Consider the following 27,736-nt stretch of genomic DNA (forward strand, 5'->3'; position numbering starts at 1 on the left):
ATGCACTTTGGAATGTTAATATGGATCGATGCTCTAATGTTAACATATAGCTATATTTGCAGACCTGTTTAGATGAATAAATAAAAAATATTGAAATACTTAAATATTTACGTTTTCTGGAGAAAATGCTGTTCCAAACTACTTTTATTGTTGGCCATATCTGAAAACCTAGGTATTTGGTCAGGTGTTAAAGGGGAGGATCGAAGTTCAGACTGCCTAGCCTAGAATCAGACCAAAGAGGTTACTCTCGCATCCATGCCTATATATTGTGTCTCATCTTAATATTATGATGTTGTAGGCACATAGTAAATGTATGATCACCGGAGCAAGGTGTCTAAATAATCAGTATTCTTGCCTTGCAGCATTGTTGTCATGTCTATTCCCACCAGGGACACTGCTTAAACTTTGCATGGTCTCCCTGGGTTTGCTTGAAATGTCCTAAGTTTCTTTGTACTGCATACTGGTAGGTCAACCGGAATTTAACCAAATTGGCCCTGAAGTGTGCATGTCTGCATTACTGATAAGAACAATCATATTGTTACCTCCTTGAGCAACTTCTATAAAATGGTCTGTGTTTTCTTTAAATCTTTTGTTGACACTATGGGGCATATTTGTAAACTTTGTGGATTTCACCAAACATTCACTGGTGGTGAAATAATCACTACCATTTAAAACACATGCACTAGGAAGATTCACCTGAATTGAATGTTTTCGAATATCAGATTCACTGCTTTGTTAATATACCGAAGTATGTATAAACAAAGTTAATACATTGGAAAAAAGAAAATAGCACTGCGCTTCAAACTCAAAATATTCCTAAAATGTGAGAAAAATATTATGAAATGTGAAATTGTCACAAAGTGATAAACAATTTTGTGTCATACACAACACCTGTGTTGCACAATGCCTGTGCTGATGATAGTGAAGAAAAAGCTCTAGGTCTAATGGTCTAGACACTATAAACCATAATAAACATAGAAAAAAAAAATGTGCTAGTACATCTCATAAAATGTGTACATATAGAAAATCCTGTGTTAAATCTCACAAGTGATGTAAAACTCCCTCTTAATTTACATAACCATATGTGAAGTCCATTACTTCTTCATACAATAAAGTCCTTGAAATATGTGATGATATATCTTCCAACTTTTATAATCAACACCACGTCCGTGAATGCATCAACAATTAGTGAATTAGTGCTCTCCAATCTCCACCATGCTCAAAGATGAGATTTGGCCGCACTCACCGACTCCTATTGCTCACCATATTTCAGATGAACAATTAGCGCTTTGTTGATATATATATACAGCACCAAATCCTCTCCTTTGTTTTTAATCCGACAATAAATTGGGGTAGATTCCTCCCAACTCTGGCTTATCTTTCCAAAATCGTGTAACACTATTCCTCCATCTTCCACCTTCTCTTGTGCTCAGAGAGAGAAAAAAAGGCTTCTCATAGTGTATTATGTCAGAATAAATTTATTTAAAATGCACTTTCAATTAAAATAAGGCAATTGCACATGGATTGTGTCCACAGGAGCTCCTGTCTCTATGATTGCAATGCTCGCATAGATCCGCCCACCTGATGCATTTCGTCACTATTGACTTCCTCTGAGGCGACGGTCTGCATACGAGCATTACAAACTCCTTTCCTTTTTTATATCACACATAACGGTGATCAAATTCCTGCCACTAGGTGTCACCCCATTCAGGCTGCATTCTAGTGTGTATAATCTCTTAAACCCGTTTCAAACTGGACTCCATAATATATGACACAAAATTCTTTATCACTTTGTGACAATTTCACATTTCATATTAACATATTATTTTTCTCACATTTTAGGAATATTTTGAGTTTGAAGTGCAGTGCTATTTTCTTTTTTCCTATTTTGGGTGTACTCACCTATTAAGCACAGCTGCTCTTAGAGTGTTATTTGATTCCTAGCGCAGTTTTTTTCTATCTAACAAAGTTAATACATTAGATACTTCCACAGTTGGTTTCAGAATACAACAGCACTGCTATCCTGTATAATGTAATATTTTTTAATAATCAACACTAAACATAAATTTGGCCTTGTGGATGAAGGGATTATTTTCTTAAAAGGCTTAAAAAGCTGTCATTAACTACTTGTTCATGAAATTCAGTTTATTGTATAACATTTAATTTTATTTTAAGTAATATTTAGAAACAAGTATGACAATGTGATACAGTGTTTATCATAATTACAAAAGCACATTTACAAATCAAGTTTGTCATTTCAACCTCCTTCCTGATGCAGAGCCAAAGCCCAAATGAAAACTACATGCTCGGAATTTTCAAAGTCTGCTTTTAGTTTAGCCTTTGAATAAAAATCACATGCAAAAAAAAACTAGCCAGGATATTTATCGATTGAAAAACAGACATACCTAACCTAAGATAACAGACCTGTTTGAAACAGGCGCTGTTCAGTGTATTATATCACGGCAGGCAATTAAGTAGTACATTTATTCTACAAGATTATGTGTGCAAATACAAATGAATAGACTGTGAATAGGAAAATATTACCATGACAGTAGAAAACCATCAGAACCAAACAAAAAAAAGAATAGATTTTTCTTACAAAGGAAAGATCATGCTATTTCGTTGCCTTCAATAATACAATCTTTATTTGTATGAATTATTTCTTTCACATATTTCATTTTATTTTTAAATAACAGGAGCCTGTGTTATTCACTGGGACAATGAGGAAAAACCTTGATCCTTTTGATGAGCATACTGATGAGGAGCTGTGGGATGTTTTAGAAGAGGTATTGAAAACATTAAATGTGTATCTTTTTTTATTTTAAGACATTTTAAAGAAAATTAAGATGTCTTTTCTTTATGCATTTTATCTATGCATTTTATCTGTTGTCTTATGCAGCTTTGATGCTAGGGCTGTTTCATTATAAATGTACTCATTAAGTTACTCCCTGTACACTGTATTCTTTTGTAGTCTAAGTAGGAACAGGTGAAAATGTGTATTTAAAAGCTAAGTGTTTTAAAAATGTATTTAAGGATGAAAAGAATGCCAACTGAAGCTCTTTCATTATAAACCCAAATAATATGATTTTGGGCAGTCCTTAGATGATGTGCAGGCAGACAGTGAGAGGAGAAGGGCTCCACCATGATAGGATTCAGACACTGTACTGCCTTCCTCTTGCCTGTTTGTCCCCTAAATATACATCCCACTCTCTTCCTTACTGGACTTCACACGATCTAGAAGCAAAGCCCAATTTACAGTGTACCACAGCTAGAATGTTGGAGAGTTTAAATAAGTTATTCTGGAGAGTAAGAGATGAATCAGATAATAGAATGTATAATTGTCATGAAACTAATGGAGATATTGGGGTCTATTAACGAAGCTTCCGAGGGATCTGGCCGTAGCTTCAGCCGATCCTTCGGCTAGCTTCGGCCCCAGGACCCCTTCGGTTCAGTAGAACCGAGGGGGTGCTGTACGGGCTATTCACAATATGCATTCGGCTATTCACTCACTGCTGTTTGGCAACTTTAAGAATAGGCGGAACAGCAGTGAGAAGCCTGCCGGGGGTTCGGCTCAGCCGATCCAGATGTTGGATCGGCTGAGTCGAACTCCTTCTGAATAGACCCCACTGTTAGCACCCTCCTACTGATGCTGATGCATATCACTCCCGGTTTAAGTGTTTAAGTGTTTGAATCTTGCTCTTCTCTTTGAGCATTGACTGTAGCTGAAGGATATTGGCTCCATGAAATCTAATAGCAAAAAAACTTTAAAAAAATCTCTTGATTCTCTTGCCCCCCCACTTTCTCCCTGCAACAATGGGTAAAAGATTTAGGGATACATTTATACCACAACAAACACAAAAACGGCATACTGTGCATAAATCCTCCATCGCCACTAGAATACAGGCAGGGTACAAAATCTTGACCAAGTGGTATAGATTGCTGACAATCCTAAACTAAATGTTCCCCTTGTGTGTTGTGGCATTGCAACGAATGCCCCAGCACTTCTACATATATTTTGAGAATATGCATGTTTGCAACCCTTTTGGCTGAGAGTCATGGACCTTATTCACAAAATAGTAGATGTTCACCTGGACATGAATCAAGTCATGTTTCTCCTTCACCTTAATACCTACTCAAGTAAGATCTAAAAAAAACTCCTTGTTGATTCATCTTCTCAGTTCTGTGAGGGTGTGTGGAAGCAGCCTAACCCATTAAAGTTGACAATGTGGTTCTGCAGAGTGAACAAAATCAGGCTGATGCATAGATTTATATAAACAAGATATATTTCCGAGGCACCTGGTATTCATGGATCAAATTTACAGAGACAGCGGACTACCTTAACTCCTTGCCTTCTGCCTGTTGTATATAAATGGACGAGCACCACACTCTTGACAGCGGGTTGCCGTAAATAAACTGCATTATTTTTTCCTGCTTACGCACACTAGATAGCAGGACATTTTACAGGATACATTAAACATTCTTAACAGCCAGCGACAGCCGTTACAAACAGGCGTTCAGGTGGCTATAGTGCCACCTGTTCGCTTGTATGCTGCTTGGGGGTGTGCGCGTCCCTTCCCCCCGCCCGCTATCCCAAGCTCTGCTGTCCCCTGTGCTGGCCAGGGACCAGCACGGTTGGTCTCTGCACTGAAATCAGAGGGAGATCAACACAGGTCCATCAGTTGAACTCCTCTCTGATCACTTAAAGTGGAAGTGATGTGAATTTTGTCATTTTTCCCATCTTCAAGTGGTTAATGCCTTTTCCTCCTGAATTAGTGTAGATGGTTGTAGAGACCTGGAGAGTCATCGGTGGCTGACCATGACCCTTATATACTTGTCTCTACCACCACAACCCCCAGTGGGTTTTACAGCTCCCCTTAGTCCCACCGTGTGTTGTCCTCATCCTGGCCTACCAATTTTTTACTGAGTAAGCTTCATTTAACTTTTCTTACTACTTTCTGCCACCTTGGCTTTTCCATCTTTACTTTCTCCCCTCCTTCTTTAATGTATTTCTTTGTCACATATAAGCAGTAAAAATATGAGTATGCAAGACTTTATAGACAAGCTGATCAACATCAATATACAGTGTGAGTATCTCATGTTGCCAACAGTTAAAAAAAATGGCTCTCTTGAAGCAGAGATTGTCAGAAGTGCTTCATCATTTGGACCCTTACAACTAAAATGTGTTTGTCTGATGGTTGTATCCCCTGGGATAGGTCAGGGCAGGTAGCAGACATTGCTAAATAAAGAATCAGGCAGAATCCATGGGCAACAGATTAAAAGACATGCTAAAATAAAACCAGGACCAGGAGATTAGGAGCAGGTGGCAGAGAACATTACAAATCAAAACCAGGGAAAACTGAGCATTTTCAGGATAGCTTCCAAAGTTTTGATAAGAGATAACCTATACCTTTGCATAGGTATACTTCCAGCCAAAATTAGCCTGGCTGTTGCAAACAATATGGTTCTTTCTGAGGAAGACCCTAGTAGAGGGAGTTGCAGTAATTCAGTGTGAATGATACAAAAGCATGAATTCATTTTGGCATATCCTCTACTGGAATCAGATGTTTGATTCCTGTAATATTCCTGAGATGGTGGAAGGAGGACCTGATAGCAGTTAATATCTGTCGCTTAATCAATTGGTCATTGTCCAGGATCATGTCCAGGCTTTGCACATGGTCTGAGAACATACATATTGTATTCCTAAGGGTTAAATCAGCTTAACTTGTTTCTTACCACGTAAGAGGAGATATGATCACAGTGTCCAAAGTTGTGTTCAGCTGAATGTTGGAATAATAATAAACTATGTCGTCTAGGATCTCTAAAGAAAACATGCAAGCACAATTTGAGATTAGAATACAATAGGCTTAGTTTTAAATTACAGAAGGGGTTCTTTATTATAGGAGCAGTAAACATTTAACTCCCTTCCCCAGGAAGTGGTATCAGCTGAGAATGTTGATGAATAAAAAAAACTCATAGATTTCTTCCTCAGTAAACATAGTATTTAGGGTTAAACAAGGGTTGATTAGGGTTGATCTAAACAACTCAAAATGACACAAACACCCACACAAATATAGGTTAAACTTGATGGACCTGTGTGTGTTTATAACCTAGTTATCTGCAATAGGTACTTTTGTTTTGTCGGAGTTCCATTTCAGCCAGTTACATTTTATCCACTCTTGTATGTCGGTAAGACACCTGTTAATCCTGCTCACAGGGTCACCAGGTTTGAAAGACAGGCAAGAGTTGTGTGCCATCTGCATAGCAATGGCAACTAAAACTATGGTGTTGGATGATATTTCTAAGTTACATCATTTACAGACATGGAAAATTTGTTGATACCCTTTCACACAAAAAAAGAAGAACCCACTTTTTTCTGACATAACTTGAACCTGACCAAAATAATTGTCACCCATCATTGTTTCTTCTATATTTAACCTAATATTTTGTTGAATGACCTTTAAAGTCAATTATTGCAGACAAGCTATTTTTGTAGCTCTCAATGAGACTTCTGCTCCTGTCAACAGATAGTTTGGCTCACTCTTCTTGAGCAAGCTGCTCCAGCTGTCCCAGGTTTGAAGGGTACCCTCTCCAGACTCTATGGTTCAACTCTTTCAATAGATGTTCTGATAGGATTCAGATCAGGTGTCATAGAAGGTCACTTCAGAATAGTCCAATGTTTTGTTCTCAACCATTCTTGTTTTAGTAAAAAATGCATTCAAATTAATTGTAGTATGCACAAACACAATGCTCATTTGTGCTAAAATTGATTAAATAGGTTGCATTGAGTAATTAGATACCAGTGTCAAGCCTTAAAATTACATAAAATGGCAACATTTTGGTACCCTAAATTGTCCATATCTGACACTTTAAAAGCCTTTACAGGTCATCAGTTTAGCATTAACCCTGAACAATGGCCCTAGAGTTGATGCTTTGGCTTGCATGGCACAACCTAACGTGTGGCAAATCATCACTTTCATATGTAGGCGCATACAATGCCTGCGTTTATGTTTGTATGTGCCTGTACATGGACTTTAAAGATATGTTATGGATTTTACTTCTTTAATCTTTTACACTTTTTCTTTTTTACTTAACCCTATTGCTGTTACATGGGGTGTTGATAAGCCTCCTATGTTATAGCCCCTTGATTTGAAATCTCTCTTTAAGTAGACATTTAGAATCTGTTAGATCAGCTTCATCCCTGGCCATAGCACGCTGCTCTGAAGCCAGAAGTGATGAAAAGCTCATCACTTCTGGTGTCATTCTTCACGGGGATAATCAACAAAGAATGTTCGCTAATCATCCTCAACTCTCTCCACTAACACCCGCTATGGGTGTCCTTCACGCTCACTTTCAATAGAAAGCTGACAGATGGCTTTACAGAGGTAAACAAACTTTTTGGTTGTTATAGCAACCGGGAGTCCATTAACAGGTTCCTGCTGCTGCTGCCATGAGCCCTACTATAGCGGATGAAGCAAAATGGTTAAACAAACCTTGCCAGAAATTCATTTCAAGAACTGGAAATTTTTAGCTGTTTTCCATCAGGTTAATTAACTTTTATGTATAGTTTTCCATCTGAAAGGGGCAGTCCTTCCAAACCGGATATTTTAGTTTTAGAGAGATGATAGTTAAACCACCTAACACCTTCTTATATCTCTTGGGAACTCTGTTAATGAGATATCTGCCGTTATGTGGGGGTCCCATTGTCCCTGTTTGATTTCTTATTTATTTTGTGTTTTGGAAAATATAACAGAAGGAGCTGGAATACAGGTGAGTAAGAACACTGAAAACCACAAAGATAGCAAGAACAAATATAGCAATTATGACAGGGAGATCTCACTCAATAAACTGAAATCCTAAAATGCATTTATGTAACTATTAACTGTGTTTTAGTTGAGTAATCCATGGTACGGCTCTTAAATCCACGTAGATCCCCTCTCAGCTGCTGTGCTCACCGTGAAATATATCACTGCGCTCTAAAAATACCCTCAATCACAATACATCTAAATATCCATCAAGTGCCCTTTAAGGCTAATTTTCAAACATATATCTCATGATATTCATCAAATTCTCAAGCCAATTTTTAAATATATCACACTGTGTTCATCCAGTATAAGTTTTGAATAATATTTATGTGCCAATTTCATTCATACACTATAACATATAAACTTCCTGTGATATAAGTTGTTTCATATGATGGTCATCTCTGAGCCTGATGAAGGGGACCCTGTGTGGCCCCGAAAGCGATTGCCAATGAGAGACAGCGATTGTCCATAAATGAACACTTAATTGTTGATTATTATCGTGTGGTGTGCTGGTGACATCCTTTAAACCATATATTGTTCCAATTTTTTTCACATATTCCAGTTTAGCTATGTTGTCCTAGTTTGTTCACTTCTCCTGCCTTCTCCAAACTCTTCACCCTTTTGTGAATAACCCTGTCAGTTTAGCAACAAAAGTCGCTTTAACCCTTTCGCTGCCAAGCCCTCCGGAACATTTTTCAAATCAGAAAAAATATTTTCAAATGTAAGCTTTTTCTTCAACAAACAAATTGCCATTTGTGCTTTTGTACTTTTACTGGTAAACACAGCTAACAAATTGTTATTGATTTAAGTACAACTTGTGTTAATGCATGATGTTTTAACCTAACGTGTTAGCACATTCAAACTGCCTGTTGCTATTGTGCAGCTTATTTTACAAGTATTTGGAAAATAAGCTTTTACCTGTTTTACAAGTATGTAATTGATAAACAAAAATGTGGATGTTACATGTATAATAAAGCTCTTGACAATTTAATCAAATATTTACCATAAACCGAGAGCAACGCATGTTGTTTTCTTTTTTTTTAGGTGTATTTACTTCTTTGAAAATGTTAGTCATGAATATATGTTTTGTCACAGGTGCAGCTAAAGGAAGTCATTGAAGAATTACCTGGTAAAATAGAGACTCAGTTGGCTGAATCTGGGTCCAACTTCAGTGTAGGACAGAGGCAACTTGTTTGTCTTGCTCGGGCAATTTTAAGGAAGAATCGGATATTAATTATTGATGAAGCAACAGCAAATGTTGACCCTAGGTATGTAAATCAAATATATTTTCAGGCAGAATTTCGGAATAATAATAATGCACATTAACACACAGTAATGTGAACATTGTGCTGAGGTGCCATTCATTTAGAATGATGCCTTAATACACACATACAGTAACTGTCAAAGCAATAATGCATGCAAGTGTCTAGGGGCCCTTAAAATGTACCTGTACTTGGATCCAAAGACCAGTGCTAACCATATATCTTTTTAAGAGCTTATTGAAAGCTTTCCTGTTTTTGCTATTCAATGCCAGTGTGCTGCATAAGATGCTATACAAATCTAATATTACTTTTGACTTTGGGCATAGTTAAACTCATCTTGCAGATAATGCAGACAACCAGTTTCTTCCCCATGACAGACAGATTTATATCAGGGATTCTATAGTAGAGATCTCACTATCTGACATGTTCCTCCACTCCCAGACAGAGAGAAGCAAGGTAGTGATACCTATACCAGTAGTTTACATGTCTAATAGTATAACCACAGACAACAACAGAGGGTATATGCAATCCAACAGGGAGTTGGCAAGGTGAAGAATGAGTATAGGTTTTCTTTAACTCCCAAACCCCACCCCACTGCAGAGCAAAAGAAAGGATAACTATATCCAGTAGATGGAACACTTATACATGGCTACTTGTATTGTGCAAATCCTTTCCCGGTTGTACTTTTTTTGGCAGGAAAGGATAAAAATATTTACTTAACAGAAGAAAAAAACACTAAAAACTATAACCTTTAGTTGATTATATTTCAATGAAACATTTCTGTTATTTTTATGTCTTTAGATTCCCCATGCATCAGTCCATTTTGATAGTGGTGCTTGCATATCAGCCCCACACTTCAACCCCTTTACTCAACTATAAATTGTTTTTCCTATCTATTCTGGGCAGTGTGTCTCTCATACTAGGTGGTCTTTCATCCTCTTCAGCAACCTAGATTTATCCCTGAATAACTAAATACAGTATATAAGTAAATAAAAACTAGAGTGTGATTGATTTACAGCGGTGTTTAGAATCATAGTTTCAGGTTATTTTAAAACAGATTGCAAATGTAGTTTTAAAAAAAAGCTGTCAATCTAGGTAAATATGAAATTATCCTTAAAGAATTTGTGGCAGAAGTATTAATAGCTTTTGAACTCTAATACCTACTGTGTCAGGTGTTGTTATTGGTATGTGTATGTAGCCTTGTCTGTTACCTTCTTTTTTATGTTGAGTGTGTGTTAGATGGTAGCCTGACCAGTAATGCTGTCATATTTGTGTCTAATACTTTCCACAGTAGCTTTGCTACAAATGCATTTCATGAAGCAGTTCTCTATATTGACATCTGTACATACAGTACCTGCTAAAGCAACAAATGAAGGCTAGAAAGGCTGAACATTTCATCGTACATCTATACAGTAGATAGTAGAAGTAGCTTGTTAGGAAAATAGGGTTTAAATCTATCCTTAGTAATGCTCTCTGTTATTACTACAATTTTTAAAAGGGTTACAATTATTTGTTCCCAGTTTTTGAGACTGCTTTTCCTAAAAAATGGTTTTATAAAAAGAAGGGCCTGTGCCATGTTCTGCCACTCTAGCCAACATCTGTCTTTTTGCTTGTTGCCCCTGTCTGTTGTAGTGGATTTTATTGTGTCCACTTATCTATCTCTTCTGGTAAATGCAATTGTCATTGTTGTACTTCTTGGATCCTCTCTCCAAGACACTTACAGCTTCTGCTATGTCAGTCCAGCTAAGAAATGTGTTCTTCACTCTTATAGAGTAATTTATATATCGGTTCTCTGAAGATTGTACATCTGTAAAGGGCCAGTTACTATTCAGTTACTATTCTGAATCGTGTTTCAGATACTTGAGCACTCAGTTGCCTATCCCAACATGCCCACCAGTATTAGGGGAAATATTAGGGGTCTAAACAGACCCCACATATTTCCCTTTTAAAATAGAAAAAGAGATTGAGAACACAGATTCCTTAATCACTTTTTCTGTATCCCCTGTTATAAATTAACAGGAATCCTCTGAGTGTTCCTGTTCATTCATAACATGTGGAGATAGTATGTTTACTATAACCACAAACATGAACGAAAAGGAGGTGATGTAGGTCACTTCCCATTCATTAATAATTGAGGCTATAAAAATCATACTATGTCCTCCTGTCACAGGAGGCTGGGCGATGCGGTGCAGGTAGGAGAGCTCAGCACGAGCTGTCTCTGCCCACACACTGCTCTGCCAGACTGTGACAGGAAGCTGAGCAGTGCAGGAGGAGAGACGCCGGCCACTCACAGCGCTCTCCTCCCGCAGCGCTCAATTTAAAAAAAAAAATATTTAGTTTTTATAAACTTTTTAATTTTATATTTATTTTTATTTATTCATTTTTTATGAAATAATTTTATTTTTTACTTTACTTTTAGGGGCTTTGGGGAAATATTAGGGGTCTAAAACTCTCCTCCCCGCTGGGGCACGGAGCACCGCCCAGCGGGGAGGAGAGAAAGCAGGCATGTGCCGCTGTATCGGCAGAAAAATTGCACTTTTGGCATTATGCCAAAAGTGCAATTTTCGGCCGATATGTTTCGGCTGCCGATATATCGGTGCATCCCTAATAAATATATATTTATTAGGGATGCACAGATACCAGTGCCGATACTTGGCATTTTCACGAGAACTACCAGGGACGCATCAGTTGCAGCTGCAACTAGGCCCTGGGGCCCTGCCACTGTCCTGAAATCATTAGTCTGTGGTGTTTTAGAAAAACTCACATGACAATAAACAAAAATATATCAGTAATTGGTATCTGTGAGTACTTGGACAGGTATCGGTACTTGTACTTGGTCTGGAATAAATCATATATATATGTATATCTTGGCCAAAAATATGAATCTTTACACAGTGGTATGAGCTCTCTGATAAAGTATATTAGAAAAAAAATAAACATTATCACAATTGCAAATGCAGATTTAAGTCAATTTCGGCATTTTCTTCTTAGTATGAAACAATAAATGACAGTCACATGAAGACTAGAGCTCTGTTTAGAAAAAAAAAAACGTGCTGTTTCTAAAAGTAGAATTTAATCCTCAACATTTGCATTAAGAATCATGAATCACCCTCCTCCAAGCATTACAGCTTAAAATCTCCATTAATTAAGGCGTATGAGAAACTTTGTGAGGAATTTACATTTCTTTTGAAGATTAATCTATGTGATTGACATTTAAATGGTGGTTTATTAACAGCTGTTTTGTGCTTAGATAAGACACTTGTTTTATTTTGTGAGTGAAAACTGTGTTTGACTGTATACTATTAGAGCACTTGACAACTATATTGTGAACATGGGCTGTATAGCAGCACTTGCAGCTCATGTCATAGTTTGTGACAGAACCTTTAATTGGCATCACCCACCTTTGTATGAGTCAAACCTTGAAATATGTGTGGCAAAAGTTTTCATACCAAACTATTTGTACAAATATACTTGTTCTCTACCTTTCCCCTATTGTATACCTTTCTGTTCTTGAGAGGATAATCTAATACATTTCCATTATTTCCAGCAGATATGAATTGAATGCGGGCATGTGAAATGTCTCTTTCCATAGTCTAACCTTTGAATAGAGAGCAGCCCTTAAAGACAGAGACAGATAAAAATGTGTAATGTTCCAAAACCTTGGACATGATGTTTATCTTGTTGTGCATTACTGTGCAATTCATTGTTTTGCTACCCACATTCAATTACTGCCCATTGAAAGTAGCTAACAATGATAATGAAGTCTTGGGTTATATTAGGCTAACCTCTTCATTTCTGCAGAATGCGCACAATAGTTGTCCTTCACAAAGTATTCTCATTGTTAGCTTGAAAAAGTTTTCCTATACATTTTAGTCTGCTATATGGTATTCATGTTCAAATGTGTTGCTGCCAGAATACAGCGTTTAATTAGGTACACTTTTAAAAGCACTGTCACTGTTTGGGAATGGGAGGTGCATTTTTTAAACATTTGAATGTGATTTTTAAACGTGTGTACAAGAAAAGCTACAAATGTAATTTTGCCATCAGAATGTGTTTTGTAAATTAGTTTTGGCTGGAGACATTTTATATTTAGGTAGTTTATTATACTGTAGGTTGATCATCGCTAAATGTAAAGCATTTACAATGCAGTAGAAATATAAACTTGTGTTATAATAATACAGCCATGTTAATACTGCCTTACTTGTCTGTGTCGAGGGACCTTGCCTGAATGGTGAAAGAGCTTGCTATATATGTTACTGACCTGTACATTGGTTATAAGTTGGTGATAGACAATACTTGTCAGTTGAACAGTTTAGACTGCTTAATACCCTTCCTCCCTTTTGATGTTTACATGTGTTGTTTGTTGGCCCAACTTGCCATCTTTGGGGGCTTGCTAGTGGGGTATGTGGGTAATGCTTCACTGAGCTCCACCACAGCTCATTTGTGCCTAAATGTGGCGTGGACACATGCATATTCAAAGATAGAATCACCTTCAGGCACATTGGTCCCACTCTAGGATGATGCCTATGTAGGTGATCATTTAGGGAAATATTTTTAAAGTTGTAAAAAGGAATATTTTAAAAGCAATTGTTGAACAATGTACGTGATAAACCTATAACCTTTGCTCACCACTAATTTGTTCCACAAATACTGAACTGAAATAAATAGATACATGTGTGCTAAAAATTCTCTGCAAAAATACCATATGATATACTTTTTTAAGGTAACATGGGCCCTAATATAATTTCCTTCCGCAGAATAGGCCTATATTATTAATAATCTTTTGGATGTCTTTGTATTGCATGCTATAATTTGCAATAAAATAAAGGCTATTAATCTTGAGGTTTTTTTTCTTCGTGATTCTCCTTAAACAATTCCCTATCTGTATGTGCTATCTTAATACTTAATTTATTCTAAATACTTCCTGTTATCCCCTTTTTCTGTTAATAGCCTAATTAGTTGGCCCGGCTGTTCTAAATAGTCTTCCCTCATTGTACAATTTCACTTTAATCTGTCAGTTGTGTTAACCCGTAATCTATTTAGGATGGTGGCAACTAGTTGTGGGTATATAACCATTTCCATCTGCATTTTTTGAAGAATGTTTTTGTGCAAATGTTATCCTGTTATTTGAAAATTGCTAGGTTCAGAAAATGAATTTCTCTATCATTTATCACACTAGAAAATGTTATCTCATAGACATTCATATTAATATATTCTAAAAGCTGTCCCAATATTTCTTTGTTTCCTTTCCAAATGTTTAGAATACCATCAATTAGGTGGTCCCGATATACCAAAGCTTCCCATATATATTCCCGCCCAGCCAGCCGTAAATACATTTGCTTCACTAGGGGCATATTTAGCCCCCAAAGCAATTCCTTTGTTCTGTAAATAAAACTATTTCCATACCAAAAATTTTTTTTTTCTTAATTTCAAAATCAAGGCACTTCAAAATGTAATCTATTTGTTCCTGTAGGGCATTAGATCATTTTTCTAGGGCCCAACTTGCTGCTCTCTTCCCATCCCCATGTTTAATATTTGTGTACAAAGATACTACATCATAAGTGCCAAAAATTAAATTATCCTATTGAGACATTTAATCGAATGTATGCTGTCTTTCAGGTATGCTGGAGTTTTGTTTGCTAATAAGGGTTGTAGATAAAAATCTATATATTCCCCTATCCATGGAATCCTTTACACTTACAATAAGTCTCCCAAGATGTTTCATCAAATCTTTATGTATTTTCAGGACATAATAAATAGTAGGTGTTCTACATACCAATGGAATTAGATATTTAGCTTTACTTTTATCTGATATATCCTACCTACTTTATTTCTCACTAATTCCTGGAGTTCTTATGTACAAGTTTTAGTTGGATCCTTTGGCAATTTTCCATATATTTCCTCATCTCCCAATAATTTCTCAATCTTAAGCGTATAAGCCTATAATAATAATAATAATTATTATTATTATACAGGATTTATATAGCGCCCACAGATTGTGCAGCACTTTACAATATAAGGAGGACATTACAATCACAATATAATTCAAGACAAGATGGTAAGGAGGGCCCTGCCCTTGAGGGCTTAGAATCTAAAAGGGAGGGGCAAGTGATACACGAGGAGGTAGCTGTGTGGGGATGAATTATTTGAGAATGTGATGGTTGAGTGGTAGTTTGAGGTGGGATAGGCTTCCCTGAAGAGATGAGTCTTAAGGGATTGTCTAAAGGCAGTCAGAGTGGGAGATATAGAAAATGTGAAATCTGCGCTTGTGGAAAGATCGGGTGTAAGAGCTGCTGCGCTATAGACTTTAAAGTCAAAACAAATAAAGAAATGAGTGTGCAGCGCTATAAGTGCTTCATATACAACACATATAATGATTGTGCTGAATCTCTCCAGTGGTAAGTGTAATCCTTTTTCAGGAGTGTAAAAAATTTGAAAAAAAGCTTTAAACAAATAAGCAAAAAATAAGCAAAATTATGTGGACAAACTGCAATCAATGCTAAGTGATCTCAATGTCACCATGTAACAATACCCTTATCTATTTAGAGTGAAACAGATTAGTGCTTCATAAATGAAAGATTCACTGTGTAGCTGAATATCAGCTGAAATGAAAACATAGTCAGATCATGGTCAATAATCGGTGATAATCTATCAAACGGAAGTTCAAATGTGATAATAGTGTATAGAGTCCAAAAAAAATCAAAGCCCAAACAGAAATATTCCAACACCACTGTGCAAGTGTCCACGAATCCCCCTCTGGGGTGCGCACTCGCCCCACGGTTGTGGAAAATATGCAGTGTAGATGGATCAGATACGTCCACGTTCAAGATATTCTGTCCAGCAGTATCCCGTCACTCGAGCATTGGTGGGATCATAGAAGAAAACTCCTCATAGTGTGGCAAGTATACACATTTATTTAAAAAAAAAACATAGAAAACTTACAGTTAAAATAGGGGCGCCAACCTACCTTAAGTATCTTGGGGTGCGGATTACAGCGGACCCTGACAGACTGTACCAAGAAAACTTCATCCCATTATTAGGTACGGTAAAACAGGATCTGGCCAGGTGGCAAAAATTGACTCTCACTTGGTTCGGTAGATGCGCTTCTCTTAAAATGACGACTCTCCCGAGGATCTTGTATTTGCTCCAGACATTACCGATCCGCCTCCCCCCCACTTTTTTCACCCGCATGAGGCGGCTGTTTGTGTCCTTCATTTGGGCACGACAGAGGCCGAGGATTGCATACCGCCTACTGATTCTACCTAAGGATAGGGGGGGACTAGGCCTCCCAGACATTCGGATGTACCACAAGGCGACTCATCTTTCCAGACTCCTAGACTGGTGTTGTCATGGCAGTCAGAAAAGGTGGGTGGAGATGGACCTGCTCGAATCTGGGGCACCACTTACAGGCCTAGCGTGGCTCTCTTCTCTACTGCCACCAGAGCTGTCGACCCATCCTTTAATTGCACCGACATTGACTTCCGTGAGGGCAACGTTACGATCCACAGACATATCCCCGTATCCGTCTCCCATGACTCCGGTATTGGGTGACCCAGACTTCCCCCCGGGAATGGGGAGGGGCCCGCTGAGACGTTTGTTAGCTATAGACAAGTTTCGACTCCGCGATTTTATTGTGAGACTCTATGTGATCAGTGGATGCCCCTGGAGGCCATCCGGCATATGCTTGACCCTCCTCTTGAAGTGTGGAGTGCGTACCAGCTTCGTCACTTTCTGGTTTCAGTGCCTGGGGTGGGGGGACTAGCACGTAAACTCACCCCCTTCGAGACTCTGTGTGACGCAGGCGCACCGACTAGACACGCTCTATCCTGGCTATACGGGTAGCTGTGCTCACCCCCTGAGTCATTTTGCCCCTCTTTCGTGTAACGGTGGGAGTCCGAGATGGGTAGGACCTTTACAGAGCAACAGAAGACAGCGATTTTGGCCCTAGCCCATAGATCATCCATGGCCTGCAAATATCAGGAGCAGGGGTATAAGATACTGTCATGCTGGTACAGAGTCCCTCATGTCTTGCATAAAATTGACCCCTCAATCCCGTCGCTCTGCTGGAGGTGCAATCAGGCACCGGGCACCATGCTTCATATCTTTTGAGCATGTCCTGACGTACGCCCTTTCTGGAATGCGGTGAGGACGATGGTGAACCAACTGGTGATTGAACCCCTACCTGATGATCCTGGGGTGTTTCTCCTACATATGACCCCAACTAAACTCAAACGATACAAAAAATCCCTAACAGTACATATGTTGAACGCGGCTAGGTCTTGCTTACCCTTGATGTGGAGACAAACCAACCCCCCCTCGGTACGACTCTGGCTAAACATAGTGGACAACATATACCGCATGGAGGACCTGACAGCCTCCATGCAGAATGAGGAAGAACGCTTTAGATCCACCTGGATGCTCTGGCTGCACTTCACACATTCCGCTGCATACGTGGCGGAGATGGGAGAGATCCCAGAGACACAGCGGAGCGATGGGTGAGGATGATGAATTCCGAGGTGGACATATGTTGGCTACGGAGTAGTGGCCGGTGCACTGTAAGTTTCCCTCTTCTTTTCCCTTTTTGCCTTCTTTTCTGCTCATTCCCTGATCTCCTTCCTCTTACTTTACAGATCGGTAATGGGGCTAGAGACGAGAGTAACCACATTGGAGTGGTCCGCCCCACGCTCTCTTACTCAGTCCCCCAGCACATGAGGGCGGAGGTTCGGCTCATGTGGATGGCTGGGGGGAGCGGGGGGGGGGTGGCTCATCCCTGCACAGGAGTTGTTCTGTTTTGTTGCCATATTGGCATACTTAAATGATTAGGTTGGTAATTGCAGTGTATAGGACATCATTCGGTTTGTACAGGCAAATCACTTCCTGACCCAGCCGTATTTCGGAGGGACCGGGGTGATCAGCTTGGGCGACCTGCGAGGGCAGGAGCACTACACCTAGGTAGTAGGGTCTCACCGGAGAGGAGTATTGAGTCAAACTCTCTCATATAGTCATCTGATTTTTACCCAGTAGTGTGACGAACAGTCTTGGTCTATATGTACTGCTCAATGTTAGTCGGTGACCAATAGGGTCACAATGCTTACAACGTTATTGGAATAATAATTTTTTGCTTTCTTTTGATTTATTATTCTGTCACTGTCCAATGCACTGATGTCTGCAATGTAATGTGTCAATAAACAAGTATTTAAAAAAAAATAGCAAAAAACGGCCGGTCAAATTACAGAGCCAAATACAGCATCCGCAGGGCATGTACTTCCTGATAGAGCGTGGTATCACATGGAGTAGGCCCGCCCCGACGCGTTTCGTCACAGTCGACGTCCTCAGGGGGTTGCAGGAGACCTGCTATGATCCCACCAATGCTCGAGTGACGGGATACTGCTGAATATCTTGAACGTGGATGTATCTGATCCATCTACACTGCTTATTTTCCACAACCGTGGGGTGAGTGCGCACCCCAGAGGGGATTCGTGGACACTTGCACAGCGGTGTTGGAATATTTCTGTTTGGGCTTCGATTTTTTTTGGACTCTATACACTATTAACACATTTGAACTTCCTCTATGAATAAGCCTTCGGGTGAAACATGTGAGAGGTTGTAGTTGGTTGGGGGTGTGCAGTGCTGGCATTTGTAGCTTTATACACTTTTTCACTGACATACTGGATTTGCTGTGAATTTTAATAAAGTCTGCAGTATTGGAATTCTCTGGATAGTGCGGTCTGTTCGTATACTGCTACATTTGAACTTCCGTTTGATAGATTATCACCGATTATTGACCATGATCTGACTATGTTTTCATTTCAGCTGATATACAGCTACACAGTGAATTTTTCATTTATGATGCACTAATCTGTCTCATTCTAAATAGATAAGGGTATTGTTACATGGTGACATTGAGATCACTTAGCATTGATTGCAGTTTGTCCACATAATTTTGCTTATTTGTTTAAAGCTTTTTTCACATTTTGTATACTCCTGAAAAAGGATTACACTTACCACTGGAGAGATCCAGAGTGGGAGATAGTCGGACAGATTGGGGTAAAGAGTTCCAGAGGATGGGAGAGACTCTAGATAAGTCCTGTCGACAAGCATGGGAGAAGTTGATGAGGGAGCTGGAAATCTGGAGGTATTTGGAAGAGCGGAGGGGATGGTTAGGATGATACTTTGAGACCAGGTTTGAGATATAGCCAGGGGCAGAGTTGTAGGCGGCTTTGTAAGTCGTTGTTAATATTTAGAATTTTATCTTTAGGGCTATTGGAAGCCAGTGTAGGGATTGGCAGAGGGGGTTGCAGACACTGAGCAGTTGGGTTAGGTAAATGAGTCTAGCAGCAGCATTCATGAAAGATTGAACGGGGGATAATCTGTGTAGAGGTAGGCCAATGAGGAGGGAGTTGCAATAGTCAAGACAAGAGATAACAAGGGAGTGGGTGATTAATTTAGCGGTTTCATTGGTGAGGTATTTTGGAGATGTTATGAAGGTGAAGGCAGCAGGATTTGGACAGTGATTGGATGTGGGGAAGAAAGGTGAGGTCCAAGTCAAGGATGACACCTAGGACCTTGGCATGGAGAGTGGGTTGGATAGTTGTGTTATCAATCTCAAGGAAAATGTTGGGAGAAATGTTTGGGCTTCGATTTTTTTTGGACTCTATACACTATTAACACATTTGAACTTCCTCTATGAATAAGCCTTCGGGTGAAACATGTGAGAGGTTGTAGTTGGTTGGGGGTGTGCAGTGCTGGCATTTGTAGCTTTATACACTTTTTCACTGACATACTGGATTTGCTGTGAATTTTAATAAAGTCTGCAGTATTGGAATTCTCTGGATAGTGCGGTCTGTTCGTATACTGCTACATTTGAACTTCCGTTTGATAGATTATCACCGATTATTGACCATGATCTGACTATGTTTTCATTTCAGCTGATATACAGCTACACAGTGAATTTTTCATTTATGATGCACTAATCTGTCTCATTCTAAATAGATAAGGGTATTGTTACATGGTGACATTGAGATCACTTAGCATTGATTGCAGTTTGTCCACATAATTTTGCTTATTTGTTTAAAGCTTTTTTCACATTTTGTATACTCCTGAAAAAGGATTACACTTACCACTGGAGAGATCCAGAGTGGGAGATAGTCGGACAGATTGGGGTAAAGAGTTCCAGAGGATGGGAGAGACTCTAGATAAGTCCTGTCGACAAGCATGGGAGAAGTTGATGAGGGAGCTGGAAATCTGGAGGTATTTGGAAGAGCGGAGGGGATGGTTAGGATGATACTTTGAGACCAGGTTTGAGATATAGCCAGGGGCAGAGTTGTAGGCGGCTTTGTAAGTCGTTGTTAATATTTAGAATTTTATCTTTAGGGCTATTGGAAGCCAGTGTAGGGATTGGCAGAGGGGGTTGCAGACACTGAGCAGTTGGGTTAGGTAAATGAGTCTAGCAGCAGCATTCATGAAAGATTGAACGGGGGATAATCTGTGTAGAGGTAGGCCAATGAGGAGGGAGTTGCAATAGTCAAGACAAGAGATAACAAGGGAGTGGGTGATTAATTTAGCGGTTTCATTGGTGAGGTATTTTGGAGATGTTATGAAGGTGAAGGCAGCAGGATTTGGACAGTGATTGGATGTGGGGAAGAAAGGTGAGGTCCAAGTCAAGGATGACACCTAGGACCTTGGCATGGAGAGTGGGTTGGATAGTTGTGTTATCAATCTCAAGGAAAATGTTGGGAGAAGGTGCACGGGGTGGAGGAAATATCATGAGCTGAGTTTTTGAAAGGTTGAGTTTTAAGAAGTGTTGTGACATCCAGACTGATATGTCAGTAGATTTAGTAGATTTTGTTAGTAGATTTGTGGCACGCAAGGACACTGAGGGGGTGAGTTGTGGAGTAGAAAGATATATTTGAGTGTCATCGGCATAGAGATGGTATTGGAAGCCATGTGAGGTTATTAACTGACCAAGGGAGGAGATGTAGAAGAAGAAGAGAAGGGGTCCAAGGGCAGAGCCTTGGGGGACCCCTACAGGAAGAGGAGGAGTTAGATTTGTAGGTGACACTAAATGAGCGCTTAGATAGTTAGGAGGAGAACCATGAGTGAGCAGAGTCTTGTAGGCCAAGCAAGTGAAATTCTTGAGGAGGAGCAGGTGGTCAACAGTGTCAAAAGCAGCAGAAAGGTGTAATAGCAAGAGTAAGGATAAGTGGCCATTGTTTTTAGCTGTTAATAAGTCATTTGTGAGTTTTAGGAGGGGAGTGAAGTGGGCGAAAGCCGGACTGTAAGGGATCGAGAAGGTTGTTATCAGCGAGGTGGCGGCTGTAGAGAAGGTGTTCTAGGAGTTTGGAGATGAATGGGAGTAAGGAGATTAGTCTGAGATTGTTGAGGTTGGCAGTTAGGGTTTTTTGGGTATTGGGGTGACCAGTGCATGTTTTAGTGGGGAGGGAAATATGCCAGTAGAGAGCGAAAGATTAAAAATGTGAGTAAGAGAGTGTAGGATAGAGCAAGAGGGTGACCGGAGTAGTGGTTAGGGAACAGGGTCCAGGGGGCAAGTGGTGAGGTGGATGGCAGAGAAAAGCTTTGTAACCTCCTCTGTGGTGACAGGGTCAAAAGAGGAAAGTAACAAGCATGATGGTGGGTCTGGTACATTAATAGGGGAAGATGAATGGACAATGGCGATCTGATCCCGAATTGTATCTATTTTGTTTTTTAAATGAATGGGAATGTCCTGGGCAGTGAGCGAGTTAGTGGGCGGAGGCGGTGGGGGACATAGTAGAGAGTTAAAAGTAGAAAAGAGTTGACGGGGTCTGAATGAGAGTGTGTTAATGAGAGTGACAAAATAAGTCTGTTTGGCAGCACGAAGGAAGGGATTATATTTTAGGAGGGCAGCTTTATACAGGGTGAAGTCTTGCAGAAGCCTAGTTTTGCACCACAGTCGTTGAAGAGCACAGCTATGTCTTTTTAGATTTCTGGTTTATTTTGTTAACGTTATTGATTATTACAACTCCTCCACCTTTGTCAGTTAGTCTGACATCTATAGTATTTTTCTTTTAGAATTTCTCAGTTTGTTTTTTAATGTCATCTGCCTCATTATTTTTTTTATTTTATTTTTTTACTTTTAATTTTCTTCTATCATGATCCACTATCTGTTTAAAAACCTCAGGGCAATACTTGTTGCATTTTGAGGGTTAAAAACTGATTTATTTCTTAGCTCACTATGCATATAATTGGTTCCCACTCCCCCTGGGTTAGCCTTGGCATTGGGCCCAGTTAGAGTTGCATAATATTTTTTTTTTCAATTTTCTCACAAACCTATTCAAATCAATGTTTGTAATTAATTTATTTAAATTCACTTTGGGAACATATTTTTTTCTTTTGTTAATGCTGCCTAACTGAGATTAAACAATCCTTATTCTAGATTTCTCTCGTTCTTTTTATTCTTTCTCACACCCTCTCTGTTTAATTGCTCTCCCCTTCTGTTCCATCCTTCCATTCCCATTTATCGGAGAACATTTATCTGGTGAATTTGAAAGTACTTTAGACATTGAAGGCACACACAAAAAAAGTGGAATTTGGTGGGATTTAGTGTCACTAGAAAAGTATGTAAAAAAGAAATTGCCCCTAAGATGTCGAGATGGGATTTTCCCCCTAATGATAGATCAGGGGTCTATGGAAGAGTTATATAAATCTTTGAGAACGTGAGAGGAAATTCCTAGGCATGTTTAAACAAAGGAAGAAGAATAAAAATGGGAAAAAGGTAGAAAATAATATTAAGGAATTTAGGGAGAAATTAGGGTAGGGAGAAGTATTTAAAAAAATGGGGGAAGCCCTTGCTAAGAAAAATCAGAACATAAAAACCATGCTTTTTGCCTTCCTCTGGATCAACAGTGGGTAATTGTGGGCATAGCGTTCTGTTTAGGTTTTTCTTCTCATATGTAACTATGTAAAAAGAAAAAAGTACCAAAGGGATTTTTTGGGATTATCAAAAGAAAAAACAAGTTTATAGATGGCAATTACCTAAAGATAATTTGTGTCTTTGAAGTCTAACACCAAAAAATTATATCTGCAGAAAATGGAATGAAGGAGATTGATAAACAATTCAAGAGTGGACTATACAGAGGGGTGGAGCTATAAGGAGATGGATGGTGATAGGGAAGATTTTATAGACAATAGAGGGATCAGTGCAATGAGGAGGGAGTTTTAAAGGGGAGTATTCATATCATATTATTGCTGTTCCAGATTATAGTAGATACCATCCATTGATGGATTTTAAAAATAAGAAATAGAATGCATACAGGGAACCTAATTTTTTTCATGAGGGAAAATTGGAGAAAACCTGCCTTTTTGCAGGTCATTGGCAGTGAGACTACGTAAAAACAGCTGTGTGCAGACAGCTGTGGGTGGGAGCTTTTGGCCCCATTCACACCTGCAAATGGGGCCGATCACATGAGTCTCACAAACTTTTCTGTTAGACTCATTACTAATTGTCTGAATACAATTCCATTTTACGATAACCTAATTTTTGACACTATAGATGTGGTATCTTTGTACACAAATAATTAATATGAGGATGGGATAGAGAGCAGCAAGGTAGGCCATAGAAAATATATCTACTTCCCTACAAGAACAAATAGATTATAGTGACGTGATTTTGCAATGAAGAATACATATTTTTGGTATGCAAATAGATTTTATTTACAGAAGAAAGGAGTTGCTATGGGAGCTAAATATGCTCCTAGTTTAGTAAATTTATTTATGGTCAAGTGGGAGGAGAAGTGCATATATGGGAGGTGTAGCCAGATTTGGGATATTGGCTCCACTTAATTGATTATATTCTAGTAATTTTGAACAGGAACATGTAAACGTTGGGACTTATTTTAGAGTACATTAATAGGAATGACTATGAAATAACATTTTCTAGTGTAAAAAGCTGGGCATGCATAGACTCATACCAGTCAACAGTTATTTCATTTTCTAGGAGCAGACCATAAATAACTAGGGATGAGTTGATCAACTAATGCACAGAAGACAGATTAATGGGAACTTCCCACCCAATGGATGACCTCTGCTCATCTGCAGAATCCACTGAGGACATTGGTATTAAGGCAGTGTGGCTAGAAGCTTCTCCCACTTTGACATCAGCAACCTAATAGGGAAGAAATGCTACTTGTCTATTAGGGCAACGGGATAATCACCCAGGGGGTGGGGAATAGAGTGTGGACATACTGCCACTCAATTGCATTGTGCACTAGTAAATGTTCTAGAGGTGCACCGAAATGAAAAAAAATGTCAGACCGAAACCGAAAATGTTTTTATTCTAACTTTAAAAAAATATATTTTTTATTTATTTTTTATAAACTTTTAATTATTTTATATTTTATTTTTATTCATTTTTATTAAATATTTTTATTTTTTACTTTACTTTTAGAAGCTTTGGGGAAATATTGGGGGTCTAAACAGATATTTCCCTTTTACACAGAGTCCTCAATCTCTTTTTCTCTTTTTCTGTTATAAATGAACAGGAATCCTCTATACTGAGTGTTCTTGTTCATTCATAACTTGAGGACAAAGTATGTTTATTATATCCACAATCATGAATGAACAGGAGGTGATTTAGATCACTTCCCATTCATTCATAATTGAGGATATAGTAAACATACTATGTCCTCAATTAATTACAAACACTCAGCAATCACTGATCGCTGAGTGTTTCTACCGCTCTCCTTCGTGACATGCTGTCACAGGAGCGAACGGAGCTCAGCCTCCTGTGACAGCACTGCCTGTCTCCGCCAACACTGATCTCCCGATCTGTGACAGGAGGCTGAGCGGTGTGGGAAGGAGAGACGTCAACCAATCACAGCGCTCATCTCCCGCAGCGCTCAGCCGCCTGTGACAGTTTCTCTCCACCACGCTGGGACACAGAGCAGCGGCGAGGAAAGAAAGAATGGATGCACCGCTATTTTGGCCAGAACATGGCACTTTCGGACCTTATCTATTAAGAACAATATATGTAAATATTGACTTGTATAACCAGTCCATATCCCTTCAATTTATGTAGTCTATTAAATACTTTAGCACATGCACTGTACAATCTGCACTGCTATACACTCATGTGTGTTTGTTTGTTTTTTTACAGAACAGATGAACTGATTCAGAAGACAATTCGGGAAAAGTTTGCTGACTGCACAGTACTGACAATTGCACACAGGCTGAACACCATCATTGACAGTGATAAAATTATGGTATTTATGTATGCCTATTTCATTTTGGATACACAATTTATCATTGTGGATTAAATGTTTCTTTATGCATTAACTACATGTATACCACATATACGTGAAATCTCTTCCAGGGAAGCATTGCGTTTGTGTTACTTGCATGCTTTTTTATGTGAATTCAAAATAGGTTTTGTTTTAGACATTTGTGTATATAGCTATACCGAACTAGCTGATTTATAAGAAACATTGTCAGCACTAATTCTGGGCAATCTCACAACTAAATTTGTTTTCAATTTCTTTGAGACTGAATTTAGATGACAATTTTCTACCAATAGATTATCATCAGTGCTGCATTGGTTGTTAAATGGTTATATTTTATACTCTTAGAGATATTACTGTATTGAGATATTGATAAAATTGGAGCACTCATTTTTGGTGATTATGTTTGGTCACAGGCACTTCTTTAAAGCATAAGTGTATGTGTACAGTTGGGTTTTATTTCTACATTGGCACTCATGTGTCATCTGGGTTACACTCTAGGGCCGCTAGACTTTCATTTCATGATTGGGATTTTGTAGAGGGCGTGACAGCCTCTTCTGTACATTCTCCTGTGACTCCAATGAGTTTGTTCTCTTGGTGCTTGGCTCTTTTTGAACCTATTGGGAATATTCCTCTTTTCCTTTTTGCTTACTGAGATGCCTTCCTGGTTCCTACAATTTCTGTGAGGTGTGTTGTCTGAGCTGATGGCCTTGTGCCTCAGTAGGACTTTTTTTTTCTACTCTGTCTGATTGAATTTGTGCTTTTGAGTTCCCTTGCACCCACTGCTTCCATTGGAAGTATCTCTTTCTGAGCTTCTTTCTCGGGGGCTCTAGACTTCTAGGGCCACGTTCCTTAATCAGGCTACCTTTTTATGTCTCCATGTCCTGTTTGCAGCTTGTGTGTCTTAAAGGCAGCATTCCACTTTTCTGCCTTAGGGGAATTGTTTTGTTTCCCACCCCTCAGTAAACACTGCTTTGGGACATCCCTATGGTCAGAAGTTCAAGATCTCCTCTGTGTCCTTTATTAAATGGAAGAGAAAGTAGAATTTTTGTAGGATTTTTTCTTTTTCTTTAAGGATTTTGAAATACACACTCAGTCAGAATTTATGCGCTGCTTGGTGACTAAGCTGCCTCTAGAAAATACGAAGTTTGGCCACCATTAGGGGCCACCCCTAGACTCTGCCTTTGTGTTTTTGCCTAGTGCTACTCCTGAAGGTGGCACTACGATTCTATGGTCAAATATTCAAGATCTCCGCTGTGTCCTTCAATTAACGCAGTGAAAAGGTATTTATAGTGTGTACAAAAATCCTACTCCCAAGAAACACACTTCATGACATAAGTCAAAACTTTGTTATTTTTTCACTAGTCATTGGCTGCTTAGCTCACTGATGGTCTTTACCTATTCTTTGATTGTGATTTTCTGTACTAATATCTCAGATGAGAAAAGTTATACCAAAAGAGTATGCGTTGTCTTAACTGATTTGTTCCTCTAATTGGGGGAATTGTCATTACAAATGCCTGTGTTGTTAAACAGGGATTGTACAGCACATTTACTTGAATATACATTTTGTATTAGCAGTCAGCTAGATAATTGTCCTAATTTAAAAAATGTTTAAAGGAGAACTATGAGGTGAGTGCTTTTCACTGACCTCATAGTTCTAGGTGCCTGTGACAATGAGACTGTCACAGGTCGGCTCAGTAGATCGGGAGGTGAGCGAACACATACCGGTGTTCGCTCACCTCTCGATCCTGTCACGGCTCTCTGCCATGACAGGGGAGGGGCTGAGTCCCCCCTCCCCGCTCCGATCCGCCAGCGCTGACTGGTGGAACGGACGGGGGAGGGGCGGGTACAGCTGGCTCTGCCTCTAGATAGGCAGAGCCAGCTGTCAGTCACGCAGCTGGGCGGATCCCGGCATAATTGTCGGGATCCGCTTCAGCTGCGGCGTCTCAGTATACTGCGAGCTGCAGCTCGCGGTATACTGAGCCTAGGGTGACGGGAGGATGCTAGTTTGTGTCCTCCCGTTTCCCTATGGGGAAAAGCCTTAACCCCCAGGGGTGTGGAATTCGTATCGCCCGACGCCCGGGGACATGTAGTTCCGGGCGCCGGGCAAGTTGTTTTGTCACTATTTTAGAACGCCAGTACGGGTGTACTATCTGTGCCTGTTCCATGTATTCTGAATTTCGCTCGCAAAATTCAAGCACTCGTTGGTCAACGCAGTCACCTGATGGCACTGACCAATGAGATTGCTTCTTAGCACTGCTAAATACGCTTTTGGTTAACATTATTTTTTTTTTTATCAGGACAAGTAGATTGTCATGAGGGACAAGTAGATTCGGCCCCCGCTTTAGTCCTTTGACAAGTAGTTTTTTCTAAAATTTCCACACCCCTGACCGCATAGTTCTCCTTTAAGCCATATGGT

General features: G+C 39.3%; 1 protein-coding gene across 1 annotated transcript in view; it reads left to right on the forward strand.

The window, feature by feature from the left end:
- ABCC4 (ATP binding cassette subfamily C member 4) overlaps positions 1-27,736 on the forward strand; it is a 211,660-nt gene that overhangs the window by 169,201 nt on the left and 14,723 nt on the right. The window contains exons 30-32 of the mRNA XM_018568481.1: positions 2,697-2,786; positions 8,898-9,070; positions 25,197-25,302. Coding sequence (XP_018423983.1) covers positions 2,697-2,786; positions 8,898-9,070; positions 25,197-25,302 — 369 coding nt within the window. The remainder of the gene's footprint in view (positions 1-2,696; positions 2,787-8,897; positions 9,071-25,196; positions 25,303-27,736) is intronic.

The sequence above is a fragment of the Nanorana parkeri genome, unplaced genomic scaffold (assembly GCF_000935625.1).
Source record: "Nanorana parkeri isolate BGI_ZX_2015 unplaced genomic scaffold, ASM93562v1 scaffold1195, whole genome shotgun sequence".
Classification (NCBI taxonomy): domain Eukaryota; kingdom Metazoa; phylum Chordata; class Amphibia; order Anura; family Dicroglossidae; genus Nanorana; species Nanorana parkeri.